Source organism: Nicotiana tomentosiformis, chromosome 1 (genome assembly GCF_000390325.3).
Source record: "Nicotiana tomentosiformis chromosome 1, ASM39032v3, whole genome shotgun sequence".
Taxonomy (NCBI): domain Eukaryota; kingdom Viridiplantae; phylum Streptophyta; class Magnoliopsida; order Solanales; family Solanaceae; genus Nicotiana; species Nicotiana tomentosiformis.
Genome location: NC_090812.1, coordinates 159,027,816 through 159,039,940, shown reverse-complemented (window position 1 = coordinate 159,039,940; position 12,125 = coordinate 159,027,816). Strand labels below are relative to the sequence as shown.

General features: G+C 41.7%; 1 protein-coding gene across 1 annotated transcript; it reads left to right on the top strand.

Moving 5' to 3' along the window:
- Positions 1 to 9,874: 9,874 nt before the first annotated feature.
- On the top strand, positions 9,875 to 11,619 carry LOC104092200 (dehydration-responsive element-binding protein 3-like). Its single transcript, XM_018769477.3, has 2 exons — positions 9,875 to 10,143; positions 11,108 to 11,619. Exons 1-2 carry the CDS (start codon positions 9,948 to 9,950, stop codon positions 11,581 to 11,583), a joined length of 672 nt encoding a protein of 223 aa, XP_018624993.1. The 5' UTR covers positions 9,875 to 9,947; the 3' UTR covers positions 11,584 to 11,619.
- Positions 11,620 to 12,125: the final 506 nt, after the last annotated feature.

Sequence of the window (12,125 nt, the reverse complement as noted above, 5' to 3'; positions counted from 1 at the left end):
GTGGTTTCTCATGAGATTAGGTTCCAGCATAAAAGGTAACTTATCAAGGTGTGCATTGGAAGCACATTGAATAGAATGAGTATCTCAGTCTTGACACTAGCCATAGCAGATGTTGCAGAGCTTTGATTATAATGCAAAATGACATAAGGTTCATGAACCCGTAAATTTTAGTCTAGACTTAGATTTATCTGTGTAAAATCCACTGGAATTGCTGAAAATACCGAACTATATTAACCAAATAACTCAAACAAAGTGATGCTTCAGTAGTTGGAACTCGAGTCCTGAATTCAACAACAACAACAACAACAATAACAGACCCGGTGTAATCTCACAAGTGGAGTCTGGGGAGGGTAGTATGTATACAGACCTAGACCTTACCCAGAGAGATTGTTTCCAGAAGACCCCCGGCTTAAGAAAGATAAAAGAAAGGGCAGCAACAAGCACACCAACTAGAAAACCGAAGCAAAAGTACAAAGATAGAAAACTAAAACTGAGTATTGCAATCAGAAGGTCGGAACGAAAGCAACGACAAGTAATCACAGAAGTCAAGGACCTTAGTTCTGAACCCATAGAATTAAAATTCTGGATCCGATTCTGCGTATTGGAAGCTCATTGAATAGCATGAGTATCTCAGTATTAGCATTAGCCAGTAACAGTAGCAGAGCTTTGATTATAATGCAAAATACACCATAAGGTTCATGAACCTGAATTTCACACGATTGACATGTGAATGGAGCAGAAGAAATGGAGGATCATCTCGAAGTTGACATTATATTAGATTGTGAGGTGCCTGTGCCTAGCTAGCTCGTTTCCCAAAAAGGTCATTTAATTTAAGGATCGTTTAGTATATAGTCTAGCTAGTTATGCCGAGATTATAATGCAGGAGTTATCACATGCCGAGAAAAAAAATTAAATACAAAAGATTATTATGTGACGAATAATTATAATGTAGGTATTATTAATTATGCGATGAATGATAATGCAGGGATATTGCTTAATTTAAAGGCATTTTTGTTTGTGATAAGAGTATTTTTCGAATAAAATAATACATCGATTCTCATATAAGTTATGCCAATATAATGTATGATTTTCGGTATTAAATTTCGCATAATTTATACAAAGTTTAATACCAAATTTCAATGTTACGTTGCATTAATTATATGAAGATTATGTTAGTTATAAAATATTTAATATCAATACTATACGTCGGATAAGTAATACAAAAGTTTTGTTACGCGGCGCCTTCCTGAAGTTCCTTGGAAGGGCGACGTAAGGCTAGGCAACCGATGTCAGTACGGTTGCTGTCCGCCAACTGAGGTCCCCTCCGTACGCTAGACTAGATTGTCAGTGCCGTACGGGAAAACCAATGTCATGAGCAATTGAAAGAGAGCAGAAAAGAGAATTGAGAATGAAAGAAAGCTTGATTGCATTGAATGAAAGCTATTACAGAAAACAAGACGGTGTCGGGGGGGAGAGACACCAGTACAGAGAATTGTTTGCTTGCTTGAAAGTTTTGATTGCTTGGTCCCCCTTAATAATGCTTAAAAAAATAAACCAAAGTTACATGACTAGACCTATGAAAGCTGGAAAATCACACTTAAAGAAAATGCAGCAAAACTACTCTATATTTACAATAAAAAGGACTTAGTCTTCTACAAAGCAGCAACAAGTCCATTGGCAGCAACTTTGTCTTTAGCATCAGGGTCTGCGCGCGCGGCATTGTCTGCGCGCGCGGCGCTGTTGGCTTCTGCCTGTGGCTGGGCATTGGCGATGGCTATCGGTGGGGCGACAGAGGCACATGCGCGCTTGTCACTTGGAGCTGCCGAGACCACGGGGCCGACCGTGGCGACGGGCGTTGGGAGGCTGGCCAGGACGCCACGGGGCGCGTCCAAGGGTCATGGGGCATGGTTGGAAAGCCGCCCATGACATTCTCCCCCACCTGAGTTGGCGACGTCCTCGGTGCCTTCCTTGCAAGGTAATCATCAATCAGGCTCTTGTAGGCTTTGAGGTTTGTTCCCCTCTCCCAAGTATTCTCCTCTGCATCACATCCCTGCCATTTTACCAAGAACTCCTGGTGATCTTTTCTTGAGGCGTGAATCACTCGATCATCAAGAATAGCTTCAGCACGCCTTTTCCCGGTTGAATTGGGGCCTCGAATACTTGGTACTGTGAGTTGGCTTCGTGAAGGATCCTCCATATCTTCCCGAAAAGGTTTCAGGAGACTGACATGGAAAACAGGATGGATTTTCCACCAAGCTGGGGTATCCACCCGGTATGCAACTTTCCCAATGCGCCTTTCAATGGACAAGGGTCCAATATATTTTTGCAATAGGCGAGGGTCATGGACCCCTGCAAATAAGTACCGCTTTGGGATTTTGACCATCACTTTGTCTCCCACCTGATATTCCACAAAGCGGCGATTCTGATCAGCATGCCTCTTCATCCGCTTTTGGGCTTTGACAAGATAGCTCCGCACTATCTCCAAATTTTGCTTCCATTCTTTAGAGAAGCTAGCAGCCCGAGGAGATTTTGACATGTTTGGTGCATTCACTGTGTGTGGGAGTAGCGGTTGCTGTCCGGTAACAATCTCAAAAGCGCTTTTGTTGGTACTTGAGCTCTTTTGTGAATTGAAACACAGTTGAGCAGCATCCATAAGCTTCACCCAATTCTTCTGAGATCCGGTCACAAAGTGCCGGAGATATTCCTCTAGCATGCCATTGAATCGCTCCGTCTGGCCATCAGATTGCGGATGAAAACTTGAGCTGTGACTCAATTTTGACCCGAGGCACTTAAAGAGTTGGGTCCAAAAATTGCTAGTGAAGCGTGAATCGCGATCACTAACAATGTCTTTAGGTAAGCCCCAATATTTGACGACATGAGAGAAGAATAGTCGAGCTGTATCTTCTGCTGATATATATTGTGGGGCTGCTATAAAGGTAGCATACTTGGAAAACCGATCCACCACAACCAAGATAGTTGTGAGATCTCCGACCTTGGGCAATCCGGTGATGAAATCCAGGGAAACGCTTTCCCAAGGTCTTTTTGGTACAGCTAGTGGTTCCAAGAGCCCTGCCTGCGTCAAGCGATCTGACTTATCTTTCTGGCATACTAGACAAGTCTTCACATATTGAGCGACGTCATCGACCATTTGAGGCCAATAATATGCACGGCGAAGTAATGCCATGGTGCGTTCCTCACCGGGATGACCGGCCCACAAAGTATCATGGCATTCTGCAAGAAGAGTCCGTCGCAGATCTCCTCCTTTGGGGACATAAAGTCGGTTCCCTTTCACCTTCAGGAACCCATCTTCGGTGTAGAACTGGCGAGTCTTGCTCTGTCCTACCAAATCAACCAAATACTGTGCAGCAGGATCCTTGATGAGTAGATCCTGTATCTGGTCTTTGATGGTGGTGGTTACTTCGCTTCCCTTTAGGGTGGCGAGTACACACATCGATGCTAGATCGGCCCTTCGACTGAGTGCATCAGCAACATGATTGGTCTTTCCACTTCGGTACTCCAGGTTGAAGTGAAATTCTGCTAGGAGTTCCTGCCACCTAGCCTGTCGTCCATTCAGCTTTGGCTGGGTCATAAAATGGCTAACGGCCGTGTTGTCTGTCTTGACCACGAATGGGGTTCCCAGTAGATAATGCCTCCAAAGGCGTAAGCAATGAACGACAGCCAATAACTCTTTCTCATGGGCGGCATAGCGCCGCTCTGCATCCTTCAGTTTCCGGCTCTCGTACGCTACGGGATGCCCTTCTTGTAGCAATACTCCACCAAGTGCATAGTCGGAGGCATCCGTTTCCACTTCGAATGGCTTGGCCAAGTCAGGGAGGGCCAAGACTGGGCTACTAGACATAGCCATTTTCAATGCGTCGAAGGCCTCTGCCCTCTTGGGCCCCCAATCCCACTGGGTGGCCTTCTTGAGAAGTTCTGTCAGCGGCACTGCAATGAGAGAGTAACCTTTCACAAACCGCCGATAGAAATTGCATAGGCCGAGGAACGACCTCAAGGCATGTATATCCTTAGGAGGCGGCCATTCTGTAATGGCATGAATCTTCTGCTGGTCCATCTTGATCCTTCCTTCCTCGATGACATGTCCGAGGAAGTCAATTTGTTTCTGAGCAAAGGAGCACTTGGATAGCTTCGCATATAATTCGTGCTCCCGCAATCGGGCTAGGACCTTCCGCAAATGTTCCAGATGTTCTTCTAGAGTCTGGCTATATACCACAATGTCATCCAAATAAACCACGACAAATTCATCAATGTATTCCCGAAAGACTTGGTTCATCAGGGTGCAAAATGTGGCTGGCGCGTTAGTCAGGCCAAAGGGCATCACCAGGAAGTCGTACGACCCATATCTTGTCACACAGGTCGTCTTGTGCTCATCGCCATCTGCAATCCGAACTTGCCAATAACCTGTCTTCAGGTCTATCTTGGTGAATACCGTCGCACCACCCAGTCTATCAAACAAGTCTGCCATTAGCGGAATAGGGTACTTGTTTTTCACGGTGATTTTGTTTAGAGCCCGGTAATCCACGCAGAGTCGTAAACTACCATCATGTTTCTTTTGGAATAGCACAGGGGACCCGTATGGGGACTTGGAGGGTACAATGATCCCTGTGTCTAGCATTTCCGTCAATTGTCTCCGAAGCTCGGTGAGTTCGGGTTGTGACATTCTGTATGGCGCCCGGGCAAGTGGCTTCGCACCCGGCACCAACTCAATCTCATGGTCCACAGTTCGCCTAGGCGGAAGACGCTTTGGCATGTCTTGTGGCATGATGTCTTCAAATTCCAGAAGTAACTCCTTCACGGGTGCAGGAATGGGACCCGAGGAGCGTTCTATTTCTTCCATGCAGAGGGTAGCCAGGAACGTGGGTTCATGTCTCTTTACACCCTTCTTCAACTGCAAGGCCGAGATGTTCTCGGCTGCCATCTTCATGGGAATGCACGGAATAATGCAGGGCTTGGCCCCATTTGCTCCCATCATCAGCAGCATGTCCGCATATGGTGCGGGCATGGTGTTGGTCTGTCTCAGGAATTCCAACCCCACTATTAGCTCAAAGTCATCTATGATCACTACGCGCAGGTTGAACTTTCCTTCATAAGGTCCAAGCTTCACTGGTACTTCTTTGGCTATTCCACCCACTGGTTGAGGTGGTGAGTTGATAGCCTTTACACGACCTTTGCCCTTTCCTACAACTAGTCCAAGACGCTCCACCTGAGTCGAGGCTAAGTAGTTGTGAGTGGCACCCGTGTCTATCATTGCTCGAATGGGCTTGCCATTTACCTTCATGTCAACGAACATTAAGGTCCTCTCTTGATGAGGAGGAGTCCTCAAATTCGCCTTCTTATTTCCTTTCGTGGCAATTGGACAGGGGTCCTTCTTCTTGCGGATACCGGCACTGGTTCCCGCTAAGGGCTCAGAAATGGAGCCAACAATTGCATTGAATGCACCTACTGGCTCAGTCTGGTCCGCATCATCGTCGTCGTCATCCGTCCCATCCTCAAAAGATTGATGGGCGTTCATCTGTGCCTGTGGACATTCATTATTCCAATGTGGTCCGCCGCAATGACGACATCCTGAGGGGGGCTTCCTCCCCCGATCATTGTTGTTAGATGCAGCACTGGTACTGCCGGAAGAGGGAGCCTTGGGTTTGGGTGCACTCCGATCTCCTCCACTTCTGCTGGGGCCACCAGTGTTTGGTTGGCCCCCTTTGTATCCTCCTCGGACAGGCTGTTGGGGCCTATCCTTCCGGGCTTCCACTTGGTAATCCCCAAGGCACTCTGCTGCTTGGATTGCCTTAGGCAACGTGTCTACCCTTTGTCTTTGCAACTCCATCCGGGCATAGGGCTTCAACCCTTCCATGAAGGTGAAGAGTTTGTCTTTGTCCCCCATGTCACGGATGTTCAGCATGAGCGCGGAGAACTCCCGCACGTAATCTCGCACGGATTTGGTCTGGCGGAGCTCCCGCAACTTTCTCCTGGCATTGTACTCAACATTTTCGGGGAAGAACTGTAGGCGTATGGCTGCCTTCAGTTCCGCCCATGTCTCGAGGGCATCTTCGCCAGCCTTGATGGCTTCATACTTCACCCGCCACCAGAGTTTGGCATCACCCTGAAGATACATGGCAGCAGTTGCTACCTTCTTAGCTTCTTCTAGGCCTCCCACGGCATCGAAGTATTGCTCGATGTCGAAAATGAAATTTTCCACTTCTTTGGCATTCCGAGCTCCACTGTATGGCTTTGGCTCAGGAATCTTCAGCTTTTGTGCCATAGGGGCGAGGTTCACACCACCCCCAAACGGGTTTCCGCCTCCTCGAAGTAGGCCTTGTAAAGCAGCATTGACAACATTGAGCTGGCCTGTCAAGTTGTCAATGGTTTGTTGCATGGCAGTCACCCTGTCTGCCTCCTGTTCCCTGTTGGCTAAATCCTCGGCACGCTCCTGCTGGAGGACCTCAAATTTACCAAAAATTTCAGCTGCCTCTGTGGCTGCTGTTTGTCGGTCTCCTTCAGAGTCGCGACTGATGTTTTCTATGTCAACTTCGGCCTGGATGAGTCTGCGGTCCAGGTCGTCCAACCTTTGCACTAGGCTGGTCTTTAGGTCGGCCACCGTTTCCACGATGGGCCGTAATGAGTCAACCGTTCCCTCAAGGGTCGCGATGCGATCCCCGTAATTCACCATGGTCAGAAATGGTGGTAATTGTAACGTAATCCCTCGTCCGATGTCGAGCCTAGGCTCTGATACCAACTGTTACGCGGCGCCTTCCTGAAGTTCCTTGGAAGGGCGACGTAAGGCTAGGCAACCGATGTCAGTACGGTTGCTGTCCGCCAACTGAGGTCCCCTCCGTACGCTAGACTAGATTGTCAGTGCCGTACGGGAAAACCAATGTCATGAGCAATTGAAAGAGAGCAGAAAAGAGAATTGAGAATGAAAGAAAGCTTGATTGCATTGAATGAAAGCTATTACAGAAAACAAGACGGTGTCGGGGGGAGAGACACCAGTACAGAGAATTGTTTGCTTGCTTGAAAGTTTTGATTGCTTGGTCCCCCTTAATAATGCTTAAAAAAAATAAACCAAAGTTACATGACTAGACCTATGAAAGCTGGAAAATCACACTTAAAGAAAATGCAGCAAAACTACTCTATATTTACAATAAAAAGGACTTAGTCTTCTACAAAGCAGCAACAAGTCCATTGGCAGCAACTTTGTCTTTAGCATCAGGGTCTGCGCGCGCGGCATTGTCTGCGCGCGCGGCGCTGTTGGCTTCTGCCTGTGGCTGGGCATTGGCGATGGCTATCGGTGGGGCGACAGAGGCACATGCGCGCTTGTCACTTGGAGCTGCCGAGACCACGGGGCCGACCGTGGCGACGGGCGTTGGGAGGCTGGCCAGGACGCCACGGGGCGCGTCCAAGGGGTCATGGGGCATGGTTGGAAAGCCGCCCATGACAGTTTATATGAGGACTAAATTTTCTTATATATCAAACCAAAATGATGCCTTAGTTCATGTACTTCCAATGCGAGTATCGCATAATATGTGAGAAATTAAAAAAAAAAAAAAAGAAGAAGTTAGTTCTGTCCTATTTTGTGTAACGCATGCATGCAGTGGCCATAACCCCTTACACAGTGACAGGGTATGAGTCTGACCAAAAAGCACACTAATTATTTGACATGAATTGTCTAATGAAAATTGTAAAGAAGGTGGTAACGTAGCACTTTTAATATATTTGGTATGCTAAAAATAATTACAGTCATTAATTAAATATATAAAAGATATACATTGATTATGTATAAAAATATACTATATGTATATCATATATCAATATACAAAAATTATATATATATTGCCTGCTTTGAGTGACGACTATATTCAGGGGCGTATGTAGCACGTAAGTGACTGGTTCAATTGAACTCATAACTTTCGATGCAGATCATAAATTAATGTGTGAAAATCTTCTTAAATTACAACAAATAATATAGATGAACCCATAACTTTAAGAATATACTAGGTTTAATACTAAAAATCATAAATGTTGAATCTATAAAATTTAAATCTGGATCCGCCTCTAACAATATTGAGTAAAAATCTCAGCAAAAAGTCACCAGCTTTGGCCCTCCCTTGCTTAACTTCTTGCAAGTATTAAAATTTGGCAGTGCATCTAATTAGGAGAGAAAAAGTGAATTACAACATTGCATGGCTAGCATTTAAAGTGTACCATTACCATATTTATTTGATAGACATGGGATAACTGTCATTTCTTGATATTTGTAACAAATAGAATAATTTTGACGAGGATAACGTATTACTTTAAGAAAGCGAAAAAATATATTTTAAAACCGCACCAATATTTTACTTTTAATGAGAGTTTTAAATAGAAAGTAATTTATTTCCTTAGTTAGCCTACTCAATGAGAATTTGAATTTGATCACCACTTCAACCGATAATAAGTGATTTTAAATTTAGTATTTATATATATTTAATAATTTTTTTTAACACAAATATATTATTTAAATAAAAATTACTAAGTTCTGCCTAATAATTAACCGTACTTCTAGACCCGTACCTGATTACTACTTGAAGTTGAAAGGTTGAAATTGATGGGATTGCTAGCAGCCTATCACGAGTAGAATCGAATCCAAAATTTAAATTTATGAGCTCCTATAGCAATCTTGAACTAATATTATAATAATAATATAGTCAATATTTATAGATAATTAGCAGCTTTCTTAATATACGTATTGAATCCGAGCATAAGTAACAACAGTACAAAAAATTGAAAACTTTGGCCAGGCGTTTTCGACGAAATTCGTCAAAAATATGACAAAAATTCCATCGGCAACCGTATGGACGGGTCATATTTTTATTTTTTATAATGTTATTGGGTTCACGTAAACTCATAACTAACACCGTAAATTTTCCCTTACAGGAGTATAATATAGTCACCCATTCAGGGGCCGAGTTAGTGTGTGGGTTACGGGTTCAGTCAAACTCAATAATTTTGGTTATCTTAAGAAATTTATTGGACATGTACAAAATTATTAATTTAGAACTCATAACTTAAAAGAATTAGTACAGAGGCAGATCCAAGATTTAATGTTTATGGGTTCCTGCAACGACCTCGAGTAAATTTTTAATAGTAATTGGGTTCACGTTCAAACATTTATAAATATTTTATAAATTTTTTGAATACATTTACACTATGTGGACAAAATTTACTTGGTTCACGTGAACTCGTAGGTCGGGAGGTGGATCCACACCTGGAATTAAAATTTCGAACCCATAAACTTCAAATCTTGACTTCGCCCCTTCATTTCTTCCTCCATGGGTTCACGTTCAAACATTTATAAATATTTTGTAAATTTTTTGAATACATTTACACTATGTGGACAAAATCTACTGGGTTCACGTGAACCCGTAGGTCGGGAGGTGGATCCACACCTGGAATTAAAATTCCGAACTCATAAACTCCAAATCTTGACTTCGCCCCTTCATTTCTTCCATGGGTTCACGTTCAAACATTTATAAATATTTTGTAAATTTTTTGAATACATTTACACTATGTGGACAAAATCTACTGGGTTCACGTGAACCCGTAGGTCGGGAGGTGGGTCCACACCTGAAATTAAAATTCCGAACCCATAAACTTCAAATCTTGACTTCGCCCCTTCATTTCTTCCATGGGTTCACGTTCAAACATTTATAAATATTTTATAAATTTTTTGAATACATTTACACTATGTGGACAAAATCTACTGGGTTCACGTGAACCCGTAGGTCGGGAGGTGGATCCACACCTGAAATTAAAATTTCGAACCCATAAATTTCAAATCTTTGACTTCGCCCCTTCAAACCAAAACTTGTTCTTGAATGAAATTTCTTTCTTTCATTCTGCATTCTTTATGCTCTTCTATATATAGCTTATTTTTGTTTATTCCTTTCAAGAAAATGGAAGCAAAGAAGATAAAAAGAATTCGAGAGAGTAGCAAACACCAGGTATATCGAGGTGTTCGTATGAGAAATTGGGGAAAATGGGTTTCAGAAATACGAGAACCACGTAAAAAATCCAGAATTTGGCTTGGAACTTTCCCCAACCCAGAAATGGCTGCTCGAGCTCATGATGTTGGTGCTTTAGCCATCAAAGGTAATTAGTCACATGTTCGAGCCGTAAAAATATTTTATCGCAAGAATGTAAGATAAGACTGAGTAATAGACCCTGATAGTCCGACGCTTCACAGGACCCCGCGTATAGCGGAAGTTTAGTGCACCGCTCTTTTATTTCTTAAATACTTACTCTCTCCGTTCACTTTTACTTGTTTACTGTACTAAAAATATATTTTTACTTTTACTTGTCTATTTTAATAAATTAAAATAAAAACAATTCTTTTTTCTTGTTTTACCCTTTAACTAATCATTTCTCAAAACTTTTTTAAATGCTAGTACTATTATGAGTAAAATTGTAAAGTATAGGTGAAGGGTTCGAATCACATCACTAGTATAATAATCCCTTCCCGTTTCCCACAACTCCTCTGTAATAAAAAATAAAAAATAAAAAAATTAACTTGCTATTTTTTACTGAACGAAAAATGGTCAAAATTTGTCCTTGTACCATTCAAAATTATGCAACTTTATTATACGTTAAGCTTTTGATCTAATATAATATTGTCCTTAATTAGAAAAAAGTCTTATTTTTGTCCCAGTCGTCTAATGGAGCTTCAATTTGAGAGTGATTTTAACTTATAATCAAAAGTTGAGAGTAAATTTAATTTTTTTTTCTCAAAAGATTTGGACACGTGGAGATCGTCTATTTCACACTGAGTTACTATATAAGGCAAGGGGAAACACGAGACTAATTGCTAAAGCAAGGATATAAACGGATCTAAAGTGCAATGAATGACAAAATTAAGCAATTTCGAATTGTACATAGAAAATTTTTAATTTTTTTTCTTAATTATATGTCTTCAACGTGTCATCTATGTGCGAACTTGATTCTTATATGAGTGAAACACGTAAAATTGATTCTTTTATGTGTGTGATAATCTCACATAAAAACTTAATTAAGTTGTTAGAACAATAACATATTATTTAATTATATTATATCTCAACAGATAACGGTGCAACCCTCAACTTCCCACAGCTTGCAAGTTCTCTTCCAAAACCCATATCACTAACCCCCCGTGACATTCAAACAGCAGCAGCCAAAACAGCTTCGATGCAAAACTTTGATTCTTCGTATAAAATCGATGTTTGCATCAGGGTAGACTATCTACGTCACACCAGTTGCAGTGCAACCATACGTGAATGCGAGATGTTTTGTGTATCGAGTCGTTCTTTATCATCATCTCTGTCAACTTCTTCTTCTTTGTTAGCAATAGATTCAGCAATGGCAGTTTTGGGGAGAACGTCCGAGGAATTAACACAAATCATTGAGTTGCCTAGATTGGGAACTAGTTTTGATGACACGTTCGATTTGAAAAATGATTTTGTGTGTGCTGACTATCCTTCTCCAATATGGTTGAGCTGTGAAGATGAATTAGGAGCGATATCAAGCTGTTTTGAGCCGTCTCTACTCTGGAATTACTAATTACCTCTTAGTTTCAAATAAGTTACGCGTTGTATGAATCCTTACTTTATTCTTTAAGTTCAACTACAACTAAATTATAGAAGAGAAGAATAATTTAGTTTTTTTTTATCTTTGTTAAATATGAATCCTAATTTCCATGATTCGTTACGGCTGTCATGGATATATATATATATATATATATATATATATATATATATATATCTTCAGTCCTTTTTCAGATTTTTCTCACAAGGTACTAAAACGACATTTCATTGAGCTTCTTTATCCATTTGGTGATGTCCTTTAATTTACCAGTATAAACTTTTTTTTGCAGTATTTCAAACTCTACAGTGTTAGGAGCGAGAAAAATAAATGTCATAGAGTTTACCGTCAATGTAAATAATGCTAATATTATTACATGATTCAAAAAATATTTATAGGTAAATCGCTTTAAAATATGAAATTTATAATTTTAAAAATAAGATAAATTACTTATTATTACATTCAAAAGCTTCTGCCGCCACGAGAATGTCAACACATACCCAGAAGGCGCAGCAAGTAAC